Source organism: Hydra vulgaris, chromosome 04 (assembly GCF_038396675.1).
Source record: "Hydra vulgaris chromosome 04, alternate assembly HydraT2T_AEP".
Taxonomy (NCBI): Eukaryota; Metazoa; Cnidaria; class Hydrozoa; order Anthoathecata; family Hydridae; genus Hydra; species Hydra vulgaris.
In genome coordinates, this window is record NC_088923.1 from 11,557,046 (window position 1) to 11,585,000 (window position 27,955).

Sequence of the window (27,955 nt, forward strand, 5' to 3'; positions counted from 1 at the left end):
TAGATCAGTAAAATAATTTTCAAAGGAGTTATTTGCGGTTTGAATTTTAGACGCCATGTTAGGGCCAATATTTGCGAAGAAATTGTTGAATTGTTCGGCAATAGAGTTCTTATCGTTGTGTTCTATTTCATATATAATAATTCTATCTGGTAAGCTGTTTGTTTTTATATACTTTTTTCCGATTATTTCTTTCATGATGTTCCATGTTTTTTTGGAATCTCTATTTGTTTTTTGAAGTAATTTAGAATAATAAACTTTTTTAGAATGTTTTCTAATTTTTTCGAAAAGATTTTTATATTGTTTATAAGTAGATAGGTTTTCTTCATTTCTGTTTTTCAAAAAGTCTTTGTTTAGTTTTTGAAGATTTTTTGATTCCGTTGGTGATCCATGGACAGCTCAAATGTTTTACTTTTATTTCTTTTTCTTTGATTGGAAAATTATTATTATAGTGTTTTAGAAAAATATCTGTGAAAGTATTATATGCAGAGTTTGTGTTCCCAAGGTTACATTCTTGATACACTTTAACCCAATTTAATGCCGATAGTGCGTCTTTAAAACATTTAATAGAATTTTTATTTATTTTTCTTTTATAAATTTTTTTTTTCGAGTTATTATTTATTTTTGTATCATGTTTTATTGTAAAGTAAACTGGAAAATGATCTGTTAATATCAATTTTTATTATTCCTGCTTTTAAGGAGGTATCTAGAAATGAGTTTGTTAGTATGTTATCTATAGCAGAAATAGTATTCGAGGTTACCCGTGTGGGTTTATTAATAATTGGTAAAATACAATGTTGAAACATGTTATCAAAAAATAATTTAGTGATCGGACACTCTTTGTATTTTAAACAATCTATGTTTAAGTCCCCAATACAGAACAACTTTTTTTGCTCTTTATTGATTTTAAGAAAAATTTCTTCTAGATAGTTAGAACATTTTTTAATATTACCTTCAGGTGGCCTATAACAGATAGAGACTATAATATTTTTAAATTTGGAGTTGATGATCTCTATTGTAAAGACCTCACTATCGGGGTTAGAAATGGAGTGATCTTTTCTCACTTTTATCACTTGATCATTCCGAACATAAGTTGCAATCCCTCCTCCTTTTTTGTATGCTTTCCTTTCAAAAGATAATAATTTATAATTTGGAATTTGAAAGTTAGAGTTATTTTGGATTGATTCATCAGAACACCAAGTTTCTGTTAGGCAAATCATACTGGGGCCAATGCTATAAACAATTCGAAGTTTTTTTCGAGAAAAAAAATCTTTCGTAAAAACGCAATTTTTAAAGTAAATTATTTACACGTAAAAAAATGCGTAAACTCGAAGAATTTATCGCTATTTGTATTTTTTTCGGCCATTGCTATAAAGCATAAAACGTATACGTCACTTAAATTCACGCACTTTTTATATCCGTAATACGTCATTGATAACAACAATTTTTTTAAAAAATTTTATTAAGTAGGCCTACTAAATAAATTTTATTAGTTATTAAGTAGGCTGTGCTGTCTATTCTATTTTTATAAATATTTTTACATTCTAGTATTTGGTGTTTAAAAAAACTGTGTAAAATTAAAATAGGAACATGGATTTAATTTTTTCGGATGAAGATTTAGATTTCGAAGTTGCAGAAAATGAGCTTCGCCACCGATTGCCTCGAGAGGTTGGAGTTTAAAGCATTACTTAAAATTACTAAATTTTGATGTTTTTTTAATGATTTGTTATCGAACAAAATCAGAAATCATACTAAATATGCACAGAAATTATATTTTTGTTTTGTTTTTCAATTTCATTTTAGTTTAATGGTCGCTCTTTTAACGAAGATGTTTCTGACAACGTTTTTCGAGAGCAGTATCGAGTCCCAAGAGCTGTATTAGATTTTTTAGAAACTAGGCTTAAAGATGATTTGCAACATTATACTAAGCGAAATAAAAGCATTTCAGTACGTTTCCAGATAATGGTATTTCTTCATTTTATTGGCACAAATGTTTTTTTTCATGTTCTCAGAGACTGTCATGGAATCTCTACCAACACAATTTATCGTATTATACACAGTGTAGGAGAAGCTATTTTCAATGTTAGTGTATTAAGTTAATAAAACTATTGAAAGTTTTACGTTGTCATATAAAGTTGCTTATTATTTTTATTTTAGTAAGTAAATTAAAAACTAAGTTTAGTAAAGATAAAAATTGTTATCCTATAAGATTAGATTCGACAAGAGATCATAAAGTGGCCCAATGATTGCTCCACTCTTCCACAGAAGTTCATGGAAATCGGAGGTTTTCCGTGCGTATGTGGTGTCCTGGATGGATCTCATATACTCCTTTCTAACCCTCCTCAAGCAGATGAAGATTCTCTAATCAATCGCCATCATGTCCATAGCATAAATGCAATGGCAGTATGTGGACCCGACACATCCATATTTTATGCATCGACCAACAGTCCAGGAAGGTGGCATGATGCACATGTAAGTCTGTCACTAAGTTATATTTTACAACTGTTAGTGCACTAATGCCGGCTATTCAACTAGTACGTGACACTCTTCGGAATGTTCATATTTGAACATACTATTTGAACTATTATGATTGCTAATTTTAATGTAGCTTAGACTAACTAATATAATGTATTATAATGTAACTTACAGTAAATTTAAATATTGTGACTTTACTGCTATTAGGTTCTAAGAAATTGCAACCTATGGAACAAGTTTGAAATTGGAGAGCTTCCATTTAATGGAGCTGTAATTTTGGCTGACTCTGCGTACCCATGTCGAGAATGGTTAATTCCACCTTTTCCCGGTGATCCAGACGGAGCTCAAAAACGTTTCAACATAGCACAGAGAAAAACTAGAAACATAATTGAGCGATGTTTTGGAATTGTCAAAAACAGGTTTTATGCTTTGAAAACTGGAATTCGTTTGCATAAGGTCGAAGATGCCTCTAAGCTTATCATGTGTGGATTTGTTATCCATAACTTGTGTATTCGACATGGAGACAACGGTAATGACTTTGAAGAACGCGAAGAAGAACAAGCTGATGAAAATCTAGCTCAAGAAAATCAGAATGATAGAGCTTTGAATAGACGATTACAGCTACTTAACTACTTTACTTAAAAATATTGTTTAAAAATTCATAAACAATTTGTTCTAGAGCATAGGATTTATCAAAATTGTTTAGACATGGATCATAGATTTGTGTCTAAATTAGTTGAATTAAAATTGGAAAAAAATTTACACAATGATTTTTTAACAAATGCAAGAAATTTTTATAAAAAATTAGACCATAAAAATATGTTTATATTTGTTTTTAAGTATGTATATTTTGTTTTTTTATAGAGCACGCTTAAAAAATAATAGGAGATTTGTTAACTTTATAGTTGTAATGCTTGTATCTATTTCACATCGCAACAGCATTGGTCTTAATGTTTGTGTGAAGTTTTACAGAATTTATTACTGTAAGGCAATGGTGATAAAAAAATGAAATAACAATAACAATTTCAGATTGGAGTTATTTTTTTATTGTTACTAAAAAAATGTAATTGGTCATGGTTATACAAGACGAATGTTTAAATATAGTATATATTTTTATACAATAATTTTCAAAATTTAACATAAAATTATGATGTAGCTTTTCTCTTAATGCAAGAGAATTTCCTCCTAAAATAAAAAAAAATTTTTAATGATAAAGTTATACTAAATATTACTACAAATTAATTTAAAAAATAAAAAATAAAATACCGTGTCTGTATTTACAAAATGTTGCTGGTTTGAAGGTTGCATTTTCTCATGCATTAGCTTTGTTGCTGTTGTGTAATATATTGTTAAAGCCTTTTCTTTTCGAATTTGCTGTTGCCTGAGGGCAACGCCCAATTTCAAAAGTTTAACTCTTAACTCTTGTTCTTTTTCTAATCTTTCTTTTTCTAACCCTAAAACACTTACTTTCAATTTTTTAAAACTTCCATCTACCAAGAGACTTTCTCTAGCTTGTTTTCTTTTTAAATTTTTTAATGCCCCCATTGATGGTTTATTTTGAATTGAATCTAAAATTTAATTCTAGGTGTCAAAACAAGATCAGTTAACTAAAATAATAAGAAAGGTGGTTTAGATTCCTTTAAAAATAAGAAGTTTTTGATGGTTTTGGAAATACTAGTTTTAAAAAATTAAGCACAAATTGATGTTGTCTGTTATATAATTATAAGTCTAAAACCTACAATTAACTAAATTAAACAACTGAGATTTAAAAAAAAAACAATTTATAAATTGCATTACCTAGAAGTATCTGACGACTATCACCAACAAGAGTGGTATTGTCTAAATTAGGGGAGAACATACAATCAATTCTTGCATCTAATATAAACAATTAATTTGTATAGAATTTATATAAGAATAAAATAGAACTCTATAAACTATACAATATATGTATATATATATCTATATATATATGCATATATATATCTATGTATATATGTATATATATATATATATCTATATCTATCTATCTATCTATCTATCTATCTATCTATCTATCTATCTATCTATATATATATATATATATATATATATATATATATATATATATATATATATATATATATATATATATATATATATATATATATATATAAATATATATCTTATAATACAACTAGTCTTAACCAATAAAGAAAAATATACCAGACATAGATGAAATAAAAGAAGCTGTATCAGAAGATTGTTTCAAAGTAAAGTTTACTTCTTTACTTGATGAAGAAAGGGTGGCAGTGGGAGTAGAAAGTTGGTTGGGAGTGGATGACAATGCATCATCTGTCATACAAAAAGAGATATTAAAATCAGGAACATTGATTCCAGATACATTTATTGACTTCCTGTCAAGAATGTCTAAGACAACATTATCTAATTCTGTTAGTTGTCTCCCTGCAGCACCTTTAAAAAATGTATATATATATTTGTATATATTATATATATACAAAAATATTTAATTATATATGTGTGTGTATATACACACACACACACACACACACACACACACACACACACACACACACACACACACACACACACACACACACACACACACACACACACACACACACACACACACACACACACACATACACACACACACATATAAATATATATATAACAAAACTATACCTGTTTTTAGACTCTTAGCAAATTTTTGCATTGTAGCTCTTCGCAAAAAATCCTACTCTCTATTACGCAGCTGGTTGATATCTTCAATTTTTGCCCCTAAACTATTTAAATGTGACATTATGTCTTCCCAAATTCTATTTCTATGCCTCATAGTAATAGATGGACCTAAAAGTAGAGTAAATAAATAATCAATATATAGTATAATATAGTTTTATATAGTAAAATACTAAATATTCTATAATAATATATTATTTTATAATTAGAATCATACCTAAAAAAGCTTACCTATATTATATATATATATATATATATATATATATATATATATATATATATATATATATATATATATATATATATATATATATATATATATATATATATATATATAATATAATGTAATTATACATATTTTTATTTAAATAGTTTGCTAATTAAAACATACTAAGCTTCCCAAGAAGAACCTCTTTGTTTTCTCTGATCTTTATTGCTAGTAACATTTTAAGTTCTTTAGACAGCATTTAGACAGTATTTGTGTATTATATGGCATAATTGTCGACTATATATACTTTTCTTTAGTCAAACATGGAAAATTTGTTTAACCAAAATTACTATCAAAAACCTAACAAGGAAAACCAACAAGGAACTGAATAATCGATTAAATGCAGATTTTAAGTAATTAGTTTAATTACTTAAATTAAATTTGTTTAATTAAATTAAATTAGTTTAATTACCAAAATCCTTTTCAGTTTTATCTGTAAAATATCTACATAAAAACACAAACAGAGAATGTTCAATGATTTTGAAGTGCTAACGTTGTTCCAAGAATGGCCGCTAAAAATCACGAAGAAAATATCTAAAATAGAGATAAAAAATCTATCTGAAATTTTTTTTCGAAAAAACGCATTTTTTATCTGAAAAAGGGATTCCCTTGTTCGTTTATAGCATTGGATTTAATAGCGAAGTTTTTATCTCAAAAACGGTATTTTTTGAATGTTTATAGCAATGGACTTTTTTTTTCTTCGCTTTTTACGGTAAAAACTTCGTGTTTTACGGAAAAAACTTCGTTTTTTATGTTTATAGCATTGGCCCCTGAATGAATAATTGCAATAAATTAGGAAATGTTTAAGTTTGTCAAAATTTTTATTTATGCTTCTTATATTTATGTGAATTACCGTAAAATTATTTTTATAAGCTTCAAGTTCAGTTTTGAAAGTTTCTGTTTCAAAATATCGAGAGTTAAAATTATACATTTGAAAAAATTGCGTAACAGCGTCATTGAGTATATTATTCGCGGTTTCAAAGACATTAAAGCGCATCGTTTCAAAATCTATTTTTTTATTTTTTGTTGCCATTATTTTAGAATGTAAAATTTAGAACGCGTTTACTCAGTTAAACAAAAGTGTGTTGCGCTATTTTTTAAAATCTCGTGTAAATATTTTATCGTATTTTAAAATGGCGTATTTACCTTCGCTTCTTAGTTTTTTAACTTCTTCCCAGAGCTTTCTTCGATAATATATTGTTTCTTGAGCGAAGTCTTCATTTATGTATAGGCCAGTTCCTTTAAGATACTTTACAGCATTGAGAATTTTGTTTTTGATTTGGAAGTTTAAAAGTTTTATAACTAATGTTCTTGGTTTGTTGTCTTTAAATTGTCCAATACGATGAGCTCGTTCAACCACTACTTCGCTTTGTATTTTCAGTTTTGTTTTGAAAATTTCTTTAACAGCTTTTTCGCAGTCATTCTCTAGCATGTCTAATCTATCTGTGATAATTTTGAGATTTGCACTTATTATTGAGGTAAATGATTTTTCCTGGTCTTTTAATAAGGGTTCCGTTTCTTTGAGAATACTTTTTTTATGTTCTTCAAGCTTACTAGAAATCATTTTTTCGATGTTTTTCTCCGTAATATCCATTTTTTTTATGTAAAAACTTTTCGCTATTAAATAATATGTCTTTCTTCCGCAAAAGCCAGAGCGCCAAAATAGAATTTCACTAGTTTCTTAAGGGAGGTAAAAATGTTTTAAACTATTATTCAATCGCTATTTAGCCTTTATTTATTTTCAAATTACACACTTCATCCTAATCAATGCGGCTTCAAGAAAATAAGTTCAATAGAACACAAATTACACTAAATCACCCGCAGTATTACTCCAAATTACCTGCAGTATTGCTGAATCTTTTAAAAATCCTAATATACGCTAGGGTTTTTATAAATTTATTTATGAAACCACTATTTATAATTTTTGATAAAATTGATCACAAAGTTTTAACTGAAAAAGTTGAGTATTATGGAATTAAAAGGGTTAAATCCATCTTAAGGGTTAAATCCATCTTGCATTTGAACATAAAGCAAAGAACATAAAAAAAAAAAATATGTTGATGTATATTAAGAATATTCATTTCGAATAAAAGTGATTTAGTATAAGTTTAACAAAGTCTTCAAAGTTTATTAGATAAGCTAGCTGCTTCTAATATAAAAAATAAATCTGATTCTTATGTATAAATTCGCACCTTTTTAGAAGTATTTTTGTGGTTATATGAAAAAGTATCAAGTTGAATTTCTCCATAGCAAGTACATAGATATAATTAGCCAAAATATTTACCTCGTAAAAATACATATTTTTACGAGGTAAATATTTTGGCTAATTATATCTATGGCATTTCTTATGAGCGGTACTCAATAAGAATCTTTTTTTTAATTTTTGTCACGAATTTTTTTTGTAAATTTTATATATATTTCTTTTTGTATTTATTTTATTCGCTACTTTCGGTTCCATTGTCGATTCGGTAATACATTATTAAAATTATTTATATTTTAACATGTTCATTTGTTTTTGGTTTTTGCTGGTGTTTTTGCTTATATTTTATTTTTATTATTCTTTTTTTCTTTTGAAGTCGAAGAGTTCTTGATATCTTTCTATAGTTAAAGTCGAAGAGTTCTTGATATCTTTCTATAGCTGAAGTCGAAGAGTTCTTGATATCTTTCTATAGTTGAAGTCGAAGAGTTCTTGATATCTTTCTATAGTTGAAGTCGAAGAGTTCTTGATATCTTTCTATAGTTGAAGTCGAAGAGTTCTTGATATCTTTCTATAGCTGAAGTCGAAGAGTTCTTGATATCTTTCTATAGTTGAAGTCGAAGAGTTCTTGATATCTTTCTATAGTTGAAGTCGAAGAGTTCTTGATATCTTTCTATAGTTGAAGTCGAAGAGTTCTTGATATCTTTCTATAGTTGAAGTCGAAGAGTTCTTGATATCTTTCTATAGTTGAAGTCGAAGAGTTCTTGATATCTTTCTATAGTTGAAGTCGAAGAGTTCTTGATATCTTTCTATAGTTGAAGTCGAAGAGTTCTTGATATTTTTCTAAAGTTGAAGTCGAAGAGTTCTTGATATCTTTCTATAGTTGAAGTCGAAGAGTTCTTGATATCTTTCTATAGTTGAAGTCGAAGAGTTCTGCAAGAACTTTTGATACCTTTCAGCAAAAGATGCAGTGTGAAAGTGATGCAAGAACGTTGAAAGTATGTACCTAAAAACATTGAATTTGACTGATACTCAAGTCAGAAAACCTTAAATTGAACTAATCAATAAAAAAGTTCTCAAAAAAATAAAAAAACCTACTTCACGACTAAACTATTACAAATAATATAAACCTGTAGACTTTAAATCTTGTATAAACCTTACAGTATCTTTGTAAAATTATAAAATAGCTTACTTTCATATTGTTTGTAAACTTCAAATTCATGTAAAGCTTTGTACATATGCATTTGTGTAAAGTGGGCAGTAAACTGCAACCATATTTACATACATGTAATTTAGACAGGAATACGGAGTACCAAAAAAGACTCCGGTTTTTAATTCAAAGTTTAATTCATCAAATCTCATAAATTTTTCTTTTAAGAGAAAAATTTTTAAGACTTAAGGTTATATGGTAAATGACTTGGAATCTGCTCAGAAAAAAAGTAATTTTGAATATTTATAAATTTTTGAAATGTATGACCTTTCGAAATTCTATAAGATTTGTGCCGAATCTTTATTAATTTTTATAGAAATTGTTGTGAAAATATTTCTACATATATAAAAAAAAAGTTTTATGGCAATTTCAATATAAATTAATAAAGATTCCATAGGAATTTTATAGAACTTCTATAGTTCTTATATTTCAAAAGTAGAAATTTTATAGAATCTTTTTCCAAGGTCTTGCGTTTTAGCCTGGAGTCCCGGAGTCTTTTTTACTTAATTAAAGATGTTTGAAACAAACAAACAAATAAACAAAACAAAAAAACAAAAAAAAAAACGCAGACTTTAAAAAGCGTGAACTGATTACATCAGAAAACCAATTGGTTTACTGATTACATCAGTGAACCAATTACATCAGGTATCAAAGCCGCAATAGCGCAGACGGAAGTTGTTAAGTTCAAATTAAAGTAACTCATAATTTTAAAAAAGTAGTTTTTATTGTTATGAATTTTGTTTTACAAAATTATATATATATATATATATATATTAAATTTTCATTTAATAAAGAATTTTATAAGAAATTTTGGAAAGAGTTATTATAATGAAAATCCTCATTGCTTATGAAGCATGGACTACATTTTTCTTTGCAAACCATTCGTCACTCTTATCTTCTTCAATGGCCTGAAATAACCATACAATAAAACGGTGTTAAAATTCAGTTATAATTCATTATTAATCAATATTTTTAAGAGGTTATACTATTACCTTATATAACAAATCAGTAGATCCGGGATCAATTTTTGAAAGTTCTCGAAAACCTTCATCGCCGACGAAGCAAATCTCATGACCATCCTGCAACAAAATCTAACATATAAATCTTATTAATTCTTAAATATTAGATCGTTGCTATATATTAAAAAAGTATACAAAAGATTTTATCGTCTTTTAATTATTTTTTTTTTTTTACCTTTTATTTCTAGATAAACTTCGACATTTCTTTGAAGAGGTTAAAATGGATTTACAAATTAAAAATCTCGCAGTAAAAATTCTGTTGTACCAGTATATTTTAGACTAAAGCATCTTAATTATGATTATAAATTTTATTTCTTATTTTTTCGATTAATAGTTTAAAAATAAAAAATCTACAAAATGAAATATTTTACAAAAACATTTTTAGTTTTAATATCAACCAAGGTTTATAATGCATTAACAGACAATTTTTCTTAGACGATTTGTTATAATTTATAAATTGCAATTAAATGTTTTTTAAATGTCATTAAAAACTTTTATTTTAGTAAACTAATATTATCCTATGTAATAAATTTTTTTATTTGTCCTTCGAATGAATGTTTTCCGAACCCATTTTGCCAAAAACAATTAGAAAATAGCTGTTCCACAAAAACTTTATCTGTGACAGGGTCAACAATGTATTTTGAAATCTGTGTGTTTTCGAGAAAGTCCTCAATTTGTATTGAATACTACGCAATTTTCTAAAATATTCCTAAAATACCAGTAAGTCCAAAAGTTTTCCGGAATATTCCAGAACTCAATTTGTATTGAATACTGAGCAATTTTCTAAAATATTCCTGAAATACCAGTAAGTCCAAAAGTTTTCCGGAATATTCCAGAACTTTCAAGAAACTTCTAAAACTTTCGAAGTTTTCTAGAACGTTTTCGTACTGTTCAAAAGTAACCAGCCTAAAATGTACACTTCATCATGGCTGCCTGGGATCATGAAAAATTCCTGGGTACCACATTTCATATGCGAATACTGCACGAAAATTTTTAAAAGTAAGTTAAATAATTGTTTCTCGCTTAGATGTTCTTTATTTTATAGAAAATTAAATTATTTAGATGTAGTTCATTTTAAAAAGTTGCAATTGACAAAGTTTTCATATATATTGGTGTACTACAGTATACAGTGTTGGCCAAATTGATTGAAATCGGTCACAAATAAGCAAATTTTTGACATATCTTTTTATTCACTCCCAAAATTACATAAAATTGCATTTAAAAAAGCTGTTCAGCTTTTTTAAATGCAATTTTATGTAATTTTGGGAGTGAGTTCAGTACAGAGATTGTTAACTAGTACTTGGTGAAACCTTCAGAAGTTTTTGTATTATTTCTGGTACACTGTAAACCAATAATGTGCAGATGCCAGTCAATTTCTTGTCCATGAGTTAATAATCTCTTCTATCAACTGTTGCTTGTTTGCAATCTTTTTCTTTCTCATGTCAGCTTTAAGAATCGACAATAAATTCTCGAGAGAGTTCATGTTTGGGCTATTGCTCGGCCATGGTAAAACGCCAATACCCTCAGAAGTCAGATACTAAGCAACTCTACGCCCTCTTATGACAAGATGCTCCACTATACATAAAAATTAAATCTCTAACGCCCTGCAATCCTTACTTTGCAACCCACTCCTTCGACTGTGGAACAAGACACTTCTTTAAAACAGTCTTGTACTGGTCCTGCCTTGTTGTACCCTCTACAACAAACAACTTGCTCATGTCAAAAATGCTCATTACACTCCATAACATGTTGAACATTAGTCTTCTCTCATTTCCTCCCTAACTTGTTGCCTTATATACTGCACTTGTTAATTTTCTGTTCTTTTTACACTCTCGTACCCAAAACATATCGTCTCTTCTGCTTGTTATTCTTTTGCAACCACATTTTGACTTGCGTCTTGGTGACAAATTCAATCCCAAACTCAGCTTCTTTCAAAGTCTGCAAACAGATGATTCACTAACACCAACTTTACCAGTGATATCCTTCCCCTGAAATCCTTGTTTTAAAAGAATTTTAACTTTAGCCCGCTTTTTTGGAGTAAGATCGCATATATTTATCATTACAACTAATTCAATAAAAACTATCAAAATCACGAATATGTCTTGATTTATCAATAAACTTTGTTTATCTTTAGTCATGATGTCAACAAACATGATGTAACAAACCGGATCAAAGATTATTTAGCATGATTTCTGCGGTTTATTTTTAATTTATTGACATGTGCAAAAACAAGAGATTGTATGTGATTTCTATAAATTTGGCTAAAGTGATTGTATGTGATTTCAATTAATTTGGTCAACACTGTATTTATACCCTGTATTGAATGATGTGTGAAATTTAATTCCACCAAATTTAGCTATAAGTGATTGTATGTGATTTCAAATAATTTGGTCAACACTGTATTTATAACCTGTATTGAATGATGTGTGAAAATGCTTTCAAAAATATAATTAGCTATATGTACTATGTTACAGGTTAGTACAAAGGAGAAAACAGATAAATAAAGTTTCCTAACCCGTGAATTTGGCAACAACCAATTTTACCCCCACAAAACGTAATTCAGGTATAATTGCAATATACACCTCAAATAGTACATCTAAATATTCCTTTCCTCACTGCCCAAGTATCAAATAACTCCGTACAGCTTGTTCCCACTCTGCCTAAATGGGACTGGCTATCTTCAGGAAAAAGCGGCAAGCTTAACAACAAGGAAGATATTATAGATACAAATAAAAGTTGTTGAAAAGCACTTCCCTAACAAGGAAGATTTCAACATTACAAAATTGTAAATTTTTGTAAATTGGTTGCTGCGTTATGAAGTTTATGTTTATTCTACATTATTGTGTTATTAGGATATTTAAACACAATAAATATTATTGTGTTATTAGGATAGCACAATAATTGTGTTATTTACAAATAAATTTGTTTTGTGTTTTTTTTCTATTTTGCAAAATCATCTTGGAACTTTTTCTGCATGTTCATAAAACAACAACAGAAATGAAAAGTTACAGAACTTTGTGTTTTATATAAATAGTTACTGTGGTTTGGAATGACATTTAACATTTATTTTTATTTTATTGAATATATAAGCAGTGAGTGTTTGATATCATCCCAAAATGATACATATTTACATTATGTGTACTTATTCAGTAAACTTAAAAATAGGAAATTTTTAATAACTTAATAAGTAGTGGGGTGATTTAAGTGACTTAGATGATTTAGATATAGATAAATTAGACATTCAAGGGTGTTTAGTTTAAGTGGTACAGGGTGACTTGACAGATGTTTTACATTTAAAATATAAAATAAAAACAAAATAATATATTACAGACAAATACTAATAGTATTACACAGAAAATATCTAATATATTACATAGAAATGCCTCTATTTTAGCAGAAATCACTCATGGAAACTCTTACACATTTTGCATATTATTTTCCTAATAATAAAACTCTCCAATTTACTCTCATTTAATTTTAATCTATATAACTATTTTATAAACTCAGATTACAGATGAAGATCTTAATAGAATGTGATAAGTTTATTTCAAAAAGGATGAAGATGCTTGGAACAGTTTTGTTGCAGCTGTTTATAGATTTCTAGGTAATCTTATGGTTGAAAACAAAGTTGGTTCAAAATTTCATAAAGAATTATACCAAATTAAGGTGAAGAATATAAAGTTCATATCCCCAACATATATCTCAATAAATTCAAGGAGAAAATGGAGCTTACTAAGAGGAGCAAGACAAGTGCTTTCTTTAAGGTATATATTGTACTGGAAAGTATATTAAAAATATGATGGGGGAATACAATTGGAGCTTACTTTGTGAAAGTGATTTACAATAAACTCGCAAATTTCAAAAGTCTACTCTTGAGCTTTTTGAATGATTTTTTGCCGGTTTTATCTATTCAATGCAAATTATCTATGCAATTGTTGTTTCTCACCAGACCAAATAAAAAAATTATGAATGATTTCTTGTTCTGTCTAAATAATAAAATTTTTCTTGCCTGTCTCAAAAACAAACTTTCTTTAACTTTAAGCTTTCTTTAACTTTAAGCTTCTTTAACTTTAAACTTTAAGCTGTAGTTATAAACTCAAAGTCAGTAATGAATAAAGTCAATTTTCTAGTTTATACGTAAGCAATTGAGATACAGCACTTATATTCCAAGAACAAAAACTGTGTTATTTATTGATGTATCTAAATAACTAAAAGTTAATTGATAAAAAACTCAGATATTAATTTGTAAATAAACTGGATAAATCCAATTAGCATAAGAAAAAGAAAAAGGCGAGAAAGGTAATCAGAGCAAAATGTAAATGTCAAACAGCAGTTTTAAAAAAAAATGTAAAAAATGTTGAATGGGAAAATGGGAAATGGAATGAAGAAAAAAAAGAAGCTAAAGTATGAGACTACTGACACTGTACATAGAATGTATTAGAAATCCAAATAGATAAGCTACCAAAATACCATAATTAGTTATCTATTATTATTATTTGTTATAATTTATTAGATAAGAATCCTGAGTAATGCTGGTTTAGCAAAATTGTCAAAGAAAATGTTGGTTAGTGTTGATGTAAGCAATGAGACATTAGGAAATTAGATAAAAAAAAAGAATAGGACCTTACACAGTAGGGATGTGACTTTTTGGTAACTCCAGTTTCCAATATAAAAAACAGGTAAACTTTGGTTTGAAAGTAACTGAAAAGTCATTGGTTTTACTTAATTTTTGAAAAAAGTCACCCACCATGACTCTTGATTACACACTGGCTCCCATATATCAGTGAAGTTATTTTTCTTCAAAAATATATCAACCTGGATCAACCAAAAGAACCAGAATTTCATAGAGATTTTAGAAACAATAATGGTTTAAAATAAAAATGAATTGCTTAAATTTTATATACAAAAAAACAACAATTTTTAACTAAAAACTAAAAAGGTTGTTTTTTATGACATTTTGTTTGCAATATTTTTTTTTTTAATTTTTCAGTAGAAAAGATTATGAATTTTGAAATCACTATAAAATTCTGGTTCTTTTGAGACCCGGGTTGATATACTTTTGAAGAAGAAAAAAATTCACTGATATATGGGAACCAGTGTGTAATCAAGGGTCATGGTGGGTGACCTTTTTCAAAAATTAAATAAAACCAATGACTTTTTAGTTACTTTCAAACCAAAGTTCATTTATTTTTTTATATTGGAAACTGTAGATACCAAAAATTTACCAAAAAGTCACATCCCTAGTACACAGTTCAAATATCACATTTCTTAGTGAAAAATAGATCAAAAGTCAAAAATCAATTAAATTAATCTGTAGAAGAGCAGTCAAAAAATATATTCATTACAGCAGTCAAAAGATATATACACCTGCAGTAGATATATTCAGTGACATGTTTAGTAGAAGAATAATTTAAATAAACAAACAATAAGCTTTTTTAAATGTTACTTGCATATATTAACCATTACTGTAATTACTTTTAAATAAAAAATTAAAAATTAAAATAAAAGTATCCATATCTAAAGCTTGTAAAATATTATATACCTGTAAAATATTATATACCTGTAAAATATTATATACCTGTAAAATATTATATACCTGTAAAATATTATATACCTGTAAAATATTATATACCTGTAAAATATTTTTTAACAAGTTTTATTAGTAACTTATTTTAAAACAACAAAAAGACTATTATTAAAAAAAAACAGGATCCTTTTAAACTTGCGTAAAAACTTAATTATTTATAGAAATTTTGAAATGAGCTGAATTCAAATGTTATTTTTACATCATATTATAATTATTATTATTACATTTTAATATAACAATTTTTTTACAAACTATATTTTAATTATTATTATTTTAATAATTTTTTTTACAAAAATGAAAACTTTAATTACAATTCAATTTTTATTATTTATTTTTGATGGAAAACATATTACTTTTATTATTAGAGTAAATTATAAATTAGTTAGCAAATTTACTTACAGGGTCTGCTAAAATGACAACTTGAACTGTGGCTTTGCCAGGGGTATCCAAACTAACATAAGGAGTCAAAATTATTTGCGATGCAGCTCTCATTGCAGCTTCAATTTCTTGTAATTGTGATTTGGGACATGAAAATGCTACACGACCATATGCATCTCCATGATCTATGAGACTTTGAGATTTAACCAACTCTAAAGAGCACTAAATTAAAACATCAATCAAGAGCTTTATTCTTGTGTATACACAGACATCTAAAGATTCGACAGAAAAATGTGTCAAGTGTAATGCTCTTATTGGAAGAAACACTAATCAAAATGATTATATAATTTGTGGTTTGGAGAATATAATTTGTGCTTTACAATGGTTTCAATATGTTGTTTATATAATTGGTATATTTGCATATATGTGAATTGTGATTTAAATAAAACATAAACAGATTGAGATTAATTTTATAAAAAATCCTTTTCATAGAAAATTGTTGACCTTCGATCAACAACCTTCGATCAACATTTTGAACCCTTAATCCTAATTTTAATTAGCCTTAAGTAACTTCAAAATATATTCTAAATTAAAATATATAACTATTATAAATGAAGGGCAACATTTTACTTAAAAGATTTTGAGGAACAGAGAAATAAAAAAAATTAAAAAAGAGTTCTATTATCAGAAATACATCTATACTTATTAATATACTATTCATAACATAGCTGTGAAAAATGTTGATGAAGATGACAATTTATATTTAAAATTAACAAGTTTAAAATGCATTTAATTATAAATAAGACCATTTAAAATTTTTCAAATCCAATTTATTACCTGATCTTCAGAATAACTCAATAATACAGAAGAAGGCGATCTCTCTAAAATATTCATTCCAAGCAATCCATTCCAATACTCTTAAAAAGTCAAACTATTAAAAGTATGCTTAAATATTATTATGCATAAATATTATATATATAATATAACTTAACATGATAAATATAAATTTTTATATTTAAAAAAACATTTTTATGTTTACAGTACGGTGTTTCGAAAAACAACTTTTTTGAATTTGAAATTGAAATAGAGCAGAAAAGTTGCATAAGGCTATAAAAAGTAATTGTGCCAAATTTTTTTTGTCTTTTTAATATTTTTCTAATAAAAACACGTTTTCAGACCTTTTTTACAAAATAAAAATAACAAATTCTATGCATATACTAGAGTTGTAATAGAGTTTAAACATTACACAATGACTAAGTTAGAAATGGTTAGAATTTTTAAGAAAATATTTTAATGTCTTCAGTTGCCGCTAGAGGGCTGAGTTTTTAGGAAAAAAGACTGTTTCATGAGTTTCTGGCAAACAAGCTCTGCAGTCCATAATGCACAATTAAAGTTTTAATAGAGTGGAAAAGTTTAGCTGTAATAAAGTTCAGCTATCTGATTCATTTGTCTCAAACTGTCTTTTTGTGTTTTATAAAGGCATTATTTTTCACAATGCAAGTCTTGCACAGATGAAGCTGTCTCTACTAGCCAAACTGCAAACTTGATCTGAAGCTTCGGTTAAAAGTTTGATGCATCTCTCTACTCCTTAATTATGGCATGGAAAATGCTGAACATCTGAAAGATAAATATTTGTTAACATTTCAATTAGACTTTCATCTGAAATGTGTATGGTAATCAGAGGTTCATTTAGTTCACATTTTTTCTAACCAATTAAGTCTATATAGCCTTTTGCTTCAAAATTTATTTCTGGTATAGAGAACTTTTGAATATTATTTGTTTTCATCGACCTTGCTTTCATTATTTGTTGTAATGCCAACATCCTCACGTTTGGGCGAGTATCCGATATCATAGCAAGAAGCATGTTTTCTGGATGCCTTTGTATAACTGGATCAACGATACTTTTTATTTCACTACTGGCATACCTGGATAAATTGATGGTTAGTCATAAATGTCTAGCACCTTCCAGGCATAAGGAATTACATTTTATATTGAACTACATTTGGCAGTATGGTAGAGCGGGGCTAGTTGAGCATAGGGGCAAGTTGGGAGGTTATAATGTCTCAAAAACTACGCATCACATGACAAAACATCTAATAGATGAAAGTTAGGTAGTTAGAATGGTAACACACCCTAGTTAGAATGTTAACAGTTAAGTGATGGTCAGCGATAAATGTCCAGCACCTTCCCTAACCTAATACCTAGCATCTTATATTGAACCACATTAGGTTAAACTTTAACAACGAACTTAAATATTTCTCTCAGCCTGTGTGCTGGTTCGCTACAATCAACACAATACCTCAATATTCTTTTTGCAATGGTCACCCACTTGGCATGGTTAAGTTTTCCAGGATTTCAGTTAGCCAAAGCATTTGGACAATAACCTGTAGATATTGCTTTGCAAATATCAAGTAAGTATTTTTGTTCAAAAAAAAGAGATTTTTTGTCTATTTGACACAGACAGGAATGTAGTTGACTACTGGCAAGATATAACACAATTTAATTTCTCTTCCGATTGGTCCAGACCATCCTGGTCCTGATGTAGGTCTATCTTGTTTTTGAATTAGATGTTGTAGAAGCAGTTTATTAGCATGTATTTGACAGATAAACCAGTGGACAGGCCTTTTTTGTTCTAATTCGAACGAAGCAATAACACCATTAAGAAATCCAGTTTTGAAAACTGTTCCGTTACAACCCATGGCAACTAACTTGGATGTATCAATGTTGTTTTGAGTTTAATATTTTTATACTTGTCTTAATACTGTATCCATGTCCTGATGCAGTCTCTACATGGCCTAGATACTTTGATCCTAGTTCTTGTACTAAATCTACATGTTCTTCTTTGATAGTTTTTCATATATTTTTCTCCTTGTTTGTATCAATAACTAATGTTATATCTTTTCTTCCATCAAAATACAAACCTTCTAACATTTGAATATTTTAATGGTCTAAATGTTGCATTTTAAGTCTGTTTTTCTTTTGTTCTCTTTGAATCTTATTTTTATTAATTACTTTAGATTGGTCTCCTTTTGAAATTATGTTCATGTCTTCCAGCACAGCACATGCTATAAATGCAGCACCTCAGCTTGAAACACCTACTATATCCCAGGGTTGTGCTAAGATAGTAACAATGATCTTATTTGTTCAGTTTTATCTTTTCTGTTCCATTTTTGCTTGCAGCCTTCAGTTGTGTCTAAATAATCAGCATCTGATTCTGAGTCAGTATTCCAAATCACAGTGTCATCAGAGTCAGAATCTTGAGATATAGAATAAAAATATGAATTCTGAATGCGGTTGATGATATTGCTTGAGCTCCAATACCTGAAATAGCACAAGACCGTGTATTAGACTGTGTGTCTCTGGTACCTTTTTTATTCTTTCACAGATGCATTTAGATAAATCAGGGTATTTGCATGCTGCAATGCCAAATAAAGTATTTTCTGCGTGCTTTTTTGTCAGTATGTTTTGTTTTCTTAACAGACTTCATAATATTTCTTTACTTTTGATTAAAATCAAGAAACATTTTTACAATGTGTTTATAAGACACAGTTGGTATTGATGCTTTTTCCGCAAACTTTCTATTTTGTGCGCCAAATTTTCAGATATTTCTTTCAAAGAAGGTTGTTTTCCATCACTTTCCACACTCATTTTCTGTATTGAGAAAGGATAAAAATAGTATGATATGTTTGTATGTTGGGAAGACATTTTCACATAAGTCTGCTGGTGAACCGAAGATAGGACAAGTAGACTTTATCCGTGTTGTCACTGCAGCAGAAAACATTTTTGCCATTAAAATTTTCTTTGATTTCAATTTATTTTATTAATAAACAGGTAAATCAGAACTAATAAATTAAAACCTATGCTTTTTGCTATCTGAATATCTATTAAATAAATGTTTTGATTATAGACATAAGTTGTGATAAATAATGCTGATAGCAATAAATGACATAATTAGTGACATTTTACATGCTTTAATGTCATTTAAAAATCACCACTGTAACCATTGAGATAGAATGTTTGGTTTATTACATTTTAATTACTTTTATTCCATAATCATAACAGTGACAACAAGTTGATGCTTAACAACATAATTAAAATTACTTTGTTTTGAATAAAAATTGTGTTTTTTTGTAATGTGTAATGCTAAAACTCTATTACAACTCTAGTATATGCATAAAATTTGTTATTTTTATTTCGTAAAAAAGGTCAGAAAACGTGTTTTTGTAAGAAAAATAAAACCCTAGCACAAATTGAAGACATAAAAAAAATATTAAAAAATTTGGCACAATAACTTTTTATAGCATTATGCAACTTTTCCGCTCTATTACAATTTCGAATTCAAAAAAAGTTGCTTTTTGATACACCCTAGTTTACAGCTGGATTTCATTTATCATTCACTTTTTGTTTAGTTTAAAAAGCCTGGAAAAAACTAATGCAAAAAACAAAACAAAAATGATAATAGTAATAAAAAAATTCTGACAGACTACTTGACTACATCGAATTAGTTTTAGTATAACTTCTGACTAATTCATTTTTATAAGTTTTAAGAAACCAAACAAACATTTAAATATTGTAACTAAGCAAAAGCTAAAATTTTGTGTTTTTACGCGCATATAATAATAGTTAACTAAATTTTTAAGTATAGCTTATGCCAGTGCACTTTTTAGGCCCTAGAAATGCTCCCTATCAGCATCTAATCCCTAGATATCCCCTAGATATGCTCCTTATAAGCACCTATTTACAATATATAACATAAAATTAAAGCAACAAGAAGTTCTATTTTATTGCATTTATTTTTATCATTCATTCTTTTAATGTGTTCCACAATATTTCACTACCATGTATCATAACACACTAAACAAATGTACTACGCAACTATTGTTTAACTTTTTTTAGGTAGTATATATAATTATAATTGGTCTAGGTACATAAAAGCTCTAGCTTATTGACTCCTTTAGCTTCATCTCGATGCAATCACATATCCTAACCATAAAAATTAAAGAGTACATTATATACAATCCACAATCTCTCTCAACCTAATTTTTCACTTCTTTTTCTATCCACCTAGCCCACATTTGCTGCATTCAAACTCCATATTAACCTATTAAATCACTTGACATGGTGGAGTGAAATTAACATGTTATCTTTGAGAGACCCTTTCATTTTCCAAAGCAAAGTTTTCTGTTCACTTGACAAAAAAAAAAATCATATTTATTTTGTCATTTACTAAATACTACTGTTTTATCCTCTAAATACTATCGTTTAATCCTAAAATTGCTTTTGCAATTTATCCTTAGAAAATTTGCTCTCCAATTATTAGCTCCTTAATCATAACACAATACTAATTTTTTCAAAATGGTTTTTAATGTCAAATAACCTCATTGAATATACTTTTCTTGTCCTAACACATTTATTGATGATCTAATGAATATTTGCCTTTTGCTTGTAACTCTCAAACTAAAGTTATTAATCAGATTGCTTTGTTTATTTGCTTGTAACTCTCAAACTAAAGTTTCAGATTGCTTTGTTTATTTTAGTTGTAACTTTTTTTGTAAAATTCAACAATTATGCAAACTTATTCCTCCTTAAAATTCACATTTACAGCAGATACTGTGTATATCCTCAGATCCTGTGAAAAGGCTAGTAAATCCTGTGAAACTTTTTTTTTTTACTTGCTCTAATTCTTTACTTTTGTCATCCAACTTTTACTTATTCAAGATTTTTAAACCTGCCACTAAAATAAAATTAATCACATAATTATATATCTAGAAGTTTACAAAATATTTAAATTTTTAGATTCTAGGCTCTTTAAGAATCTTTGTTGCAATTCAAGAATCTGGGAAGCTGTTTAAAAACTTTGTTCATGCCCATATTTTTATCTATAGTTTTGATACTCAACAAATGTTTATACATATAACTTTTTAAACTTATAATGAAAACAATTATAAATTCTGATAATTAAAACTTCATAAAACCTAATAACAATTTTTTAAACTCAATATAATTTTAAATTTAGCAAAATGTTGATAAATGCTTACCAACATAAAGATAACACAGGGAGAAAAAAAAATTTAATCATATTTTAAACTAATTTTTGTTGTCCTCAAAAGATGTAAAGTTAGAAGCACACTGTATTGAATTTTTTATTTTTTTATTTTGACAAATTAATAAGCATTGTTAAAGGGCTTTGGAAACTCACCTACAGACTTTTCAATATTAGATACTGCCAATGAAACTTTTGTCACAGGATCTAAAAAGTTTAAAATGAATTAAAACGTCAAAGTAAAAAAGTTGTGTACATTCCCAAAAATTTACAACTTTCTAGTAATGCTTAGTAAATATTTGTGTATTAATTAAGCATTATTGTGTAAGTCTCCTAGTCCATAAACTTGTTTTTGAGGATGCAAGAACAGGTATATGAACTTGTATAAACAATACAGGTATTGATAATGTACAAAAAAGAAAAAATATTTTTTATGATAGATAAGCACTCAAAACGGATTAAATAGAGGTTGTGAATAGTATTGAAGCCTAGTCCATCATAAACTTTTTAGTTTACAAGTAGTAATAGCAAACTTGGTATAAAATGCCAAAACTGATTATTCAGTAAAAACTATCCATAATAAAAAAAGCCCTTTAAATCAGTCTTGATCATGTTCTTGAACAAATTATTAGTAATTGCAGTTTAATTAGTAGTTCCAGAAATTTGCTTCCTTAATTTGTATCGGTAATATGTTGTGGTAATTTTTTCCAGTAATTTTTAACAGTACTTTTGTTCCAATGCTTTGTTTCAGTACTTTTGTTTCAATGTATTGTTCCAGTACTTTGCTCCAATGCATTGTTCCAGTACTTTGCTCCAATGCTTTGTTTCAATGCTTTGTTTCAGTACTTTTGTTCCAATGCATTGTTCCAGTACTTTTGTTTCAATGCTTGGTTCTAGTAATTATACGGTAATAACAATTGAATAACATGGATCAGTAATATATTGTAGCAATTTGCACTACCCATTTGTTGCAATAATTTGTTTCAGCAATTTGCTTCAGTAACTTGCTATAATATTTTGAAATAGAGTTGATAGTTATTATACTTTCATGTGCAAAAAAATCCAGATAACCGTGCTTGGCCTGGGGATATAATTATGTATCAATTGATCTATTAGTTGCAAAATCTTTGAATCTTCTAACTATTCTTTTATGTGCTTTTGCTTAAAAGCTTTTTTTTGCTCTTTTTAGCACCTCTTTACTTAATCCCTGTTCTTTTGCTCTTTAGCACTCTCCTTCTTCCCAGAGCTGCACTCTTTTCAATATTGTTTCTGATTCAATCAAAGAAATCTTTTCTATTTATCTCTCATTGTTGTTATTGATAGCTTAAATGCTCGTTACTGTGAATAGCTTCATTTTAGTACTATTGACTAAGTTGGTTTTAAAGCTCAATTTTAGTCTTTTAAAATCTCTTACTCAAATAACTTTGTGACTCATTTTCAAAACAACCTTAATCACCTGCACTCACTAATTGATTTGTGTTTTGTCTCTGACCCTAGCTTGTGTCGAGTTTCTTCTTGTTTTCTTTTAGGTGTTTCAGATTGTGCTATGATCTCACTAAAACTTTTTGTACATCTTGTACATCTTCTACATCAGATTCACCCTATCATCGCACTTAAAAGTTTCACCAAAACTAATTAAAAGTTTCTACAAAAGATTCACCCTATCATTGCACTAACACACTAAAAGCACTAATAGGAACATCATCTATGCACAATATGGCACTGTTAAAACACTATTATTTTACAACTGTTGATGGAATCAGCCTCTCTGAGAGCCTCTCTACCACAAAGTTTGGAAAATCTTTGTACTAGCCGGCCTCAGAACCATTATATTGAGTTTTAGAGCTGTACCCTCATTATAATATAACAGGAAAAGTTGTGTAGCCACTTTCAAAGAGGAAAAAGTAAAAGTCTACGAGTAGTGTCAAGAAGATCTAGTATTTATCATCCTATGCAGAAAGGAATGTAACAAAGGTTTGAAATTACACCAGCTTAACAGATGAAGAAGGGATGTGCGGCTGGTCAATAGAACTATTCTGCTTAACACTTAAGTGGGGGCTTTCTACAAAACCGTAGCTGCATGCAGTTGACATCTGCCCAAGATAAGTAACTTTATTGAGATACCATCTCTAGCCTTTACTCAACTAAGAGCTCTAATGCAGGAGCATTTTAAGTCAGAGTTTATTTCTCCTTTTTTTTTTTCAGTCTACTACTTGCAATGGTAGTAATTCTTAATTTTGCCTAGAAAAATGAATCCTGCAAGGCAGCAGGACATAGAGCAGGTAGTACTGGAATACATGTTAATAATATCAGGGTGACAGTCATGATCCTAAACGTGACCTGTACTTAAAACCTAATTTATAGTACTTAAAAAAAATAGACAAACTTAAAATAAATAAACAGCTTATATACTTAAAATAAATATACAATGGTCTAGTACAGTATCAACAACTTACGGAAAGAAGATTGTTGCAATTGTGTAATCAATACAAATATTATGCAGCAATTTTATTAGTGCAGTAATTTTATTTTTCCTCCATTTTTTGGCAGGTTCTCTTCTACTACAGCAGCGTTAAAAAAAACTTTATTACATGCTTAAAAACATTGTATATAACATTTTTGATTTTTTCATTACTGTTGAGCAATATAGTAGATAAATGTTGGAGTAAATTGTTTACAAATAGTAACATTAAAACAGAATGAAATTTATAAAACTGCAACAAAATAGAATAAATTGGGATTTGGACTTAATTAAAATATATGACAAACTATATTTAGCAGAAACCTTTTCTACTTGAAAAACCATTTATAATGAAGGGATACCCATCAGGATCACTTATAGAAATTAATCCATTATCACATTCCACGGATTTGACTTCAAAATTTGAAATGTTATCAACTATACTTTTTAAGCCAATCGAAATTCCCTAAATAGCAAAAACAAAGATATGGCATTAAATTTTGTTGCAAATTTTATAGTATTAAAATTTGTGGTATTAAAATTAACTTATGAAATGTTACAATGAAATACAATTAAAAGTAATTACTAAAAAATCATTGCCATGTCGATATGATTTTGTTCCATAATTATAAACCAATTCTATGACAAAATGACTATCCTCTTCACCATACCCAATCATTGTCTTACTCCACTTTCCATCATAAGGACTAAAAATATTTTAGAGATTAAATAATTTGGTTTAAAAAAAAAATTAGCTAACCTAATAAATACAATATTTCGTGTTTAATGTATAAATATTCATCTAAAACTTTTGTTTATTTTATTATTAACTCAATATTTTGTATTTATAAAAAAATTTATTATTTCATGTTTATAAAAAAATTTTGTTAAAAAAAAAAACTAGCTAACCTAATAAATACAATATTTCGTGTTTAATGTATAAATATTTATCTAAAACTTTTGTTCATTTTATTATTAACTCAATATTTTGTATTTATAAAAAAATTTATTATTTCATGTTTATAAAAAAATTTTGTTAAAAAAAACAACTAGCTAACCTAATAAATACAATATTTCGTGTTTAATGTATAAATATTTATCTAAAACTTTTGTTCATTTTATTATTAACTTAATTGTCAAGTTAAAATATCATAAAAGACTATCTTTATTATTTCTATTCGTGAATATTTATACAAGTTGACTTATCAATATAAAAGTGATAAAGAAAAACAGTCATTGTATAATAAAGTGTATTGAAGATTATAGATGCAATGTTGTTATCAGTATACATGAAAACATTACTTTTTGGACCCAATATTGAACCTTGAGTAATGCCTAATTAAGTTTTGAAATTATAGGTAAAGTTATAATCTTTTTACTTCAACTACCCGATCTTATATGAAAAGGTAGTCTTAAAACAACCTCATGTTTGATTAATTATTTGATATCAGCTTATCCAATAGTAGACTAAAATAGTGTCAAAAACCTTTGGATCATTTAAGCATCAGAAAAATAATATCTGACTGCTTCTTTTCTTTAACAACTCACTAGTATATTTAGATATAAGTTTTTTTTTCTAAATTACATTTGTTTAATAAAAAACGTTAAAAAATTCAGACACTAAGTACAATACAAGGTCCATAGTTGAGATTAGTAAACACTTGAGTACTTGTTGTAGTCAAAAAAAAATTATTACATTTCTTGTAACAAGATAGTGGATTTAACAGAATATTTACATTTAAATTAAGCCATAGAGGAAAGGTGGGATGGTTGATCCCAGTGGGTAGCAGCCTTATTGTTGACCATTTTTTGACAAATGGTCTCTACTTCAGAAAACGCCTAAATTTTAATAAAACTTTTTCTATTTTGTGACATTTAATCTTTATTTTAGGTGTTTGAGGTAAGTTATAACAACTTCAACTTGTTTAGTTTATGATTATACTGCGCAAATAGGTGAAAAATATGAACTTTTACCCACCATAACACTGATATTCAAATTTGAATTCCTTTAGCCCAAACCTTAAAGTTTTCAAAAAAAGGTCAACATAGAGATAGTTAATCCTTTAAAAGGGGGCATACTTGTTCCCAGAATCAAGTATACCATGTTTAAGCCTGGTCAAAAAAGCATACAATTGCAATAGCTTATATGACCAGGCCTATAATATTTTAACAACTTGACAAACACTATTATAAAGTTTGATAATTTAAATATTTCAAAAAAAGAACTGAAAAAAAGAATTAAAATACTTTAGTGCAACTTTTAACAACAATTGGCGCAAAAACATAAGTTTTAATTTCATATTAAAAAAGTACTGGTTTCTATTATCATAACTATAACATTAAAATCACTATAAAAATTAATGAATTATTTTTTGAAAATTAAAAGACAATGAATAAAAAATAAAATAAAAAATAAAATATTACAGGGCTCGAATTAACGCAAAAAAATTTAATCGCGAAAAATTTTTTTTTTTGCATTAACATCCCCCCCCAACCCCTATTGCTGCTTTATGGTAATGGGAGAAGGGTTGTGTGTGAGAAAGGGTTGCATTAGTATAAAGTTGCATCTGTTGTACATTAGTTCATAATTGTTATTATGAACTAATAATTATTAAAAATCGATAAAAAATTAATACTATCAAAAACTTTGATAGCATTAATCACATCGTGTAATTATTTTCTAAATAACCACTGGATTTTTATTATTATCTTTTAATTTACAAAAATATCTGTAACTACAGTATCTATAACAAGGGCTATTCTGTTATTCCACCTCTCTTGTAAGGTTCAGATTTTGTCACCTCAACTAAAGACAAAGCTGAATTGTTTGTTAAGAGCTTCTCATCAATATTATCTCTTGATTCCACTAGTCGTGTTCTACTTGAGTCTACTTTAGCCAACAAACAGGTTGATCAAATGCCTGACCTTCATATCACTTCAGCGTCTGTATCTAAAGTGATTTGCTGCTTTGACTCTTCTACAGCTTGTGGTCAAGACAACATACCTGTTATAGTCTTGCAGAAGTGTTCTCCAGAGCTATCGTCTATACTTTCAAAACTATTCAACAAGTGCTTATCAGAGTCTTGCTTTCCAGTCTGCTGGAAAGCGGCATCTGTTATTCCTATTTTCAAAAATTCTGGAGGTGGATCTGACTCATGTAACTCCCATTAGTCTTCTTACTATCATAAGGAAGATTTTTGATTCTTTAATTAACAAACACTTAACTTCTCATCTTGAATCTAATAATTTACTTTCTGATCATCAATATGGATTTTGATCTTCTCGTTCTACTGCTAATTTGTTAATAATAATAACTGATAGGTTTTAATGTGCATTAGATAGATGTGGAGAGGCTAAGGCTATTGCTCTCGACATTTTTAAAGCCTTCGATAAAGTTTGGCATGCTAGTCTTCCATATGAGCTCTCTTCTTACAATAGATCAGGTAACATTTTTAAGATTTTGAGTCCTTTTTAACCAATCGTAGAATAAAAGTTGTCCATGTCGGACAGCACTCTTCTTCATATCCTGTCACTTCAGGGAACCCCTCAAGGTTCTATTTTGGCTCTATACTGTTTTTAATTTA

General features: G+C 28.0%; 3 protein-coding genes across 5 annotated transcripts in view; 1 reads left to right on the plus strand and 2 right to left on the minus strand.

Annotated features, from left to right (window-relative positions):
- Nucleotides 1–1,519: 1,519 nt before the first annotated feature.
- Nucleotides 1,520–3,155, plus strand: LOC136079565 (putative nuclease HARBI1). The gene is made up of 4 exons (XM_065795453.1): nt 1,520–1,665; nt 1,801–2,079; nt 2,212–2,469; nt 2,680–3,155. Exons 1-4 carry the CDS (start codon nt 1,588–1,590, stop codon nt 3,112–3,114), a joined length of 1,050 nt encoding a protein of 349 aa, XP_065651525.1. The 5' UTR covers nt 1,520–1,587; the 3' UTR covers nt 3,115–3,155.
- Nucleotides 3,156–3,495: 340 nt separating this feature from the next.
- LOC136079566 (uncharacterized) lies at nt 3,496–6,240 on the minus strand. Of its 3 annotated transcripts, none has more exons than XM_065795454.1 (6): nt 5,889–6,240; nt 5,600–5,776; nt 4,675–5,319; nt 4,270–4,347; nt 3,739–4,040; nt 3,496–3,657 (listed from the first exon to the last, which is right to left on the minus strand). In XM_065795454.1, the coding sequence occupies exons 3-6, from the start codon at nt 4,808–4,810 to the stop codon at nt 3,637–3,639; spliced, it is 537 nt and encodes a 178-aa protein (XP_065651526.1). In that variant the 5' UTR covers nt 4,811–5,319; nt 5,600–5,776; nt 5,889–6,240; the 3' UTR covers nt 3,496–3,636. The 3 variants fall into 3 exon arrangements, with proteins under 3 accessions (XP_065651526.1, XP_065651528.1, XP_065651527.1); XM_065795456.1 differs by having other exon boundaries at nt 4,270–4,311; nt 5,889–6,238; XM_065795455.1 differs by lacking the exon at nt 5,600–5,776.
- Nucleotides 6,241–9,588: 3,348 nt separating this feature from the next.
- LOC100200384 (glyoxalase domain-containing protein 4) overlaps nt 9,589–27,955 on the minus strand; it is a 20,760-nt gene continuing 2,393 nt past the window's right edge. Inside the window, exons 3-9 of the mRNA XM_065795457.1 lie at nt 24,958–25,078; nt 24,696–24,837; nt 22,067–22,117; nt 16,705–16,784; nt 15,889–16,089; nt 9,876–9,962; nt 9,589–9,791 (exon numbers count right to left, since the gene is read on the minus strand). Coding sequence (XP_065651529.1) covers nt 9,729–9,791; nt 9,876–9,962; nt 15,889–16,089; nt 16,705–16,784; nt 22,067–22,117; nt 24,696–24,837; nt 24,958–25,078 — 745 coding nt within the window. The 3' untranslated portion in view covers nt 9,589–9,728. The remainder of the gene's footprint in view (nt 9,792–9,875; nt 9,963–15,888; nt 16,090–16,704; nt 16,785–22,066; nt 22,118–24,695; nt 24,838–24,957; nt 25,079–27,955) is intronic.